General features: G+C 39.5%; 1 protein-coding gene across 1 annotated transcript in view; it reads left to right on the forward strand.

The window, feature by feature from the left end:
- The window catches only part of LOC111261254 (E3 ubiquitin-protein ligase HUWE1), a 48,483-nt gene that overhangs the window by 8,641 nt on the left and 35,786 nt on the right, over positions 1-4,056 (forward strand). The window contains exons 7-8 of the mRNA XM_022834597.2: positions 560-1,849; positions 2,694-2,924. Coding sequence (XP_022690332.1) covers positions 560-1,849; positions 2,694-2,924 — 1,521 coding nt within the window. The remainder of the gene's footprint in view (positions 1-559; positions 1,850-2,693; positions 2,925-4,056) is intronic.

Consider the following 4,056-nt stretch of genomic DNA (forward strand, 5'->3'; position numbering starts at 1 on the left):
ATATGCTAGGATTTATCTGCATATAATAAGATCTTTCAGAGCTTTTTGAGTTGTTTACAAAAATGAGTCCTGAATAAACTTCTAATAATCACTACACTTAAATGTGCGATACAAAATGTGTAGGTTAAGTAAAATATCCCAGTTACATGATTGTTCTTTCTTAGCCATTTGGGACTACATATTTATATGAAGTGTTACGAAATGCCAAGCCAAGCATATCGCAACACTGAAGGCGAGTGGCTATTTTCTTTTTCCATTGAGTAATAACTAGTCAATGGTAAGAAATCGTACCACATATGATGCGCACATGGGCGCGGCACAAATGCGTGCTTTCCATTTTCGTGTTCTTGAAGACTACTGAGCCAATTTTATTGATCAATTTCCTTGAAATGTATAGATATCAAATTGTAAAGTCGTTTAGATATATCTTGGATCAAACTAAACACCCGATGGACTTCGGATTTTAGGAATGGATAGATATAAAGAATGCACTATTGTGTATTCCGAACAGACCTTCGGAGCATACAGTTTTCCCACCATTTATACAAGGTTTTTACAGGAAAACGTAAACGCCTTATTGTACAACGGGCTAATAGATGAGCTGGTCGATGTCCTTGAGCTTCAACTGCCTCACAGTGCAATTCAGACAAGCCAACATCCTTCATGCCTAGCAGGCGAACACCTTCAGGCGACGTCGCAGTGTCAGGGACCGAATAGTAACATGAGTGGAAGTGGCGGTAGTTGTTGCGAAGAGGGAAGCAGCAACTGCTGCGGTAGCGATAAAATGGACGAAGGTAGTATCGAATGCACAGGGTGTGTCATAACAGGTGAAGGCGAAATAGAATCATTAATCGAAATAAAAGCTGCAGCTCTGCGCACGTTAACAGCCATCATTCATCTAGATGGTAATCCCAAACTGGCTGCAATAATTGCCACAACCGGAGCTACTTCGTACCATGGTTTCCTTCCGACGCTCGTACGCGCCTGTATTGACCGACTTACTGCAACATCATCGATGAGCTCGAACAGTGTTACGGGTACTGGCGGAGGTAGCAGCTGCAGTTCCGCGCTGCCTCATGCTGACGGAGTAAGCGCGCTTCCTATGTCAAGAAATGGTAGCGTTTTGGAAAACGGCGGGTCATTTTCGGAGGGCACCATACAAATGAATGACGAAGGAGGTATGCCAAACCTCGCATTTGCCACGGCCCTTTTCTCTTTCCTCTACCATCTGGCTAGCTATGAAAGTGGATGTGAGGCGCTAGTTTCATGTGGAATGGTCCAGTCACTTCTGGCTGTTATCGAATGGCCAGGGTGCGAGCCTGAACATGTCACGTTCGTTACGCGCGCCGTTAGAGTCATTGACCTCATTACGGGGTTAGACATGGCCGCGTTTCAGACTAACGGAGGCTTGCAGACCTTTATCCGACGACTTGAGCAAGAAGTAGACATTTGTCGACTTGACCAACCATTTGTTATACCGATGGGTTCTGATATGGACGAAGCCAATGCAGGACATCCAACGTTGTCAACACCTCGATTAGCAACAGGAGCAACAACGCCAGGACCGGCGATTGCCTCATCCTCATCAATGGCTCTTAATACAGTTGCGAACAGTCTTGAAGACAGTAGTGACAGTACAATTGGAATGGTACACTCATCAGCCGTAAATAGTACGCTTATTAGTATTCGTTCATCCCAGACACAATCCGTCAACCCCACGACTGGCAGCGCTACATTATCGACAGGCGGTGGAGGGGGTGTCTCCGGGGCGCCTTATACTACTGGCCAGATTCAGTGTTTTCCTCAACGAGCCGCGCTTCTCAAGAGTATGCTGAATTTTCTAAAGAAGGTGCGTATTTCGCTTACTTGAAGACCACTGATAGTGACTGATACGCCATTAAAGTCACTTTTTTGTGCTGTATGGGCTGAGAAGCATGTTATGCTGTACTTAAGTATGTCGTTATATGTAGAACTTAAAGCAACGTGCTTTTTGTTATTGTTAAGAATCTTTCATTAAATATATAGTAAACTTCGATACCTTAGAAACGCTTTAAAAATAAAAACTGCATACACTGTTGCGTATCATATTATACCACGTCATTCTGTGGGCTTCTAATGCTTTCATATGCTGGATGTATGGATTTAGTATTTGTTAGTTTAGATTTTTTTTTATTTAGCTTAGATTATAGTAGCGTTATTACTTTTAATGATGGAAACGCTAAAATGATTTTACTAATCTCTGCGTATGTCGAAATTTAATTTCGACATAGTTATACATCCGCTTGCCACATAAGCTGTGCTACTTTTTACTTTTTCAGTATTTCACTATGTCAGTGTTTAACTAACAGAATGTGAACAGTTGAATTTCTATTTTGCATTTTAAGTTAAACCTTCAGTTACATATACATTCCTTCTCTATTTTGAATATATTAATAAAAGTATGTAGATGTGTTCTTTACCATAAACAAACCGGTTGAATAATTGGAAATCAGTTTTCAAACATCTTAGCTTATAATTCATTTCGAATCAGGAAGGAAGGAAAAGTGGCCGTAAAATATATGGAAGCTTGCGCTTTTATGATTCCAGGTAAAACTATTGCTGTATTACATTTTTCACAAAGTTTTACTGCAATGAAGTAAATTGTTTTTTTGTTATATTACAATCTTACCATTTCTCATTCTGTATTAAAACAGGTAATTAGCGATCAGTCTGCTGCGTCTGAGTCAAATCGGCACTTGATGGACGGGTCCTTGCCTAGGTCATTACAACACATCATTTCAAACTGCGAGTTCTATGGAGCGTCACTGTTTCTGCTCGCAACAGATGTTGTTACGGTTTATGTATTCCAGGAGCCTTCGCTTTTGAGTCCACTACAGGACAAGGGACTCACTGATGTGGTTCTTCATGCGCTTCTTACTAAAGAGGTATGAATGTTTTTACCCATAAGGTTATTCAATTTTAAGGGGTTATTCAATTGATATTACACTAAGCAACCATACATAAAGATCCCAGTATGCGAACACCTTAAAAATAAGATAATTTTATTGTGATTTACATACTTTTTGGAAGAAAGAAACCTTTTTACCTATTTTAAATTATGGAGTCACTGGCTAAGGCACAACTAGAAATAACAAAAAGCAATTTCCTAAACGACTGAATAATCAACTGTCGCATTTGTGTGGAAAAACGCATAGCTTCTTCTTTATTAATATATTCGTATTGATTATGATCGTGCGTTTACCCTTGGAGTAGCTCAGTTATCTAAAGAAAGCATTGCGTTTGATGTCTTTGATGACAGTCTTGTTTTGAGCAAATGCTTTACAAAAAATTAAATAACAATGGCCTCATCTATGCGCTTGACAAAGATTGCCTCGACGTATTCTGTTGGATTGAGACGCCGAAGCTAGTGATATGAACTTTTTATGTGAGGACAGCCATTAAACATAGCTTTGCCTTTAGCACTCCGATGGTAGATTTCTTTTTGCAAGGACGGCAGCATTCCGATAGTAGAAAATCCATTTTTATTGGCGGCGGGCGGAGGGGGTTAGTGGGTGAGAGTCCCACAGTACAGGACGAAACACAATTCAGTGATGTCTGGTCTGCATAATAGGTTTGCCCTTAACCTCTAAAAAAAAAAATTCAGACGAAAACGAAAACAAGTTTCCGTTTTCATTTTTTATTACTTAAACTTCTGAACTTTTTTAAAAAGTTCTTATTTCGACATAACGATTTTATTATGAATGTTCAACACTGGTTCGGGGAAAGGTTACCATTGCAACTGAAATGCATGCATATATCATGCAACTAGTTAGTAAAAACTGAGTTTTTGGAACAAAAAATTGTAGTTACTTTTCGCATGTATTCGATGAAGGCGATTTCAATTGAACTTTGTTTTTCATAGTACAGGGTTCTTATACTACTAGTGCTGTTTTTGATGACTCACAAACAAGACTGACAAACAAGGCCATTTTTCATCTGAAGGCGTCGAACACGAAAAACGAACAGAGCTATGTCGAATAGTAAAAAATTCGGCCTGTTTTTAAAAAGAGTCTTATT

This window comes from Varroa jacobsoni, unplaced genomic scaffold (genome assembly GCF_002532875.2).
Source record: "Varroa jacobsoni isolate VJ856 unplaced genomic scaffold, vjacob_1.0 scaffold_537, whole genome shotgun sequence".
Taxonomy (NCBI): domain Eukaryota; kingdom Metazoa; phylum Arthropoda; class Arachnida; order Mesostigmata; family Varroidae; genus Varroa; species Varroa jacobsoni.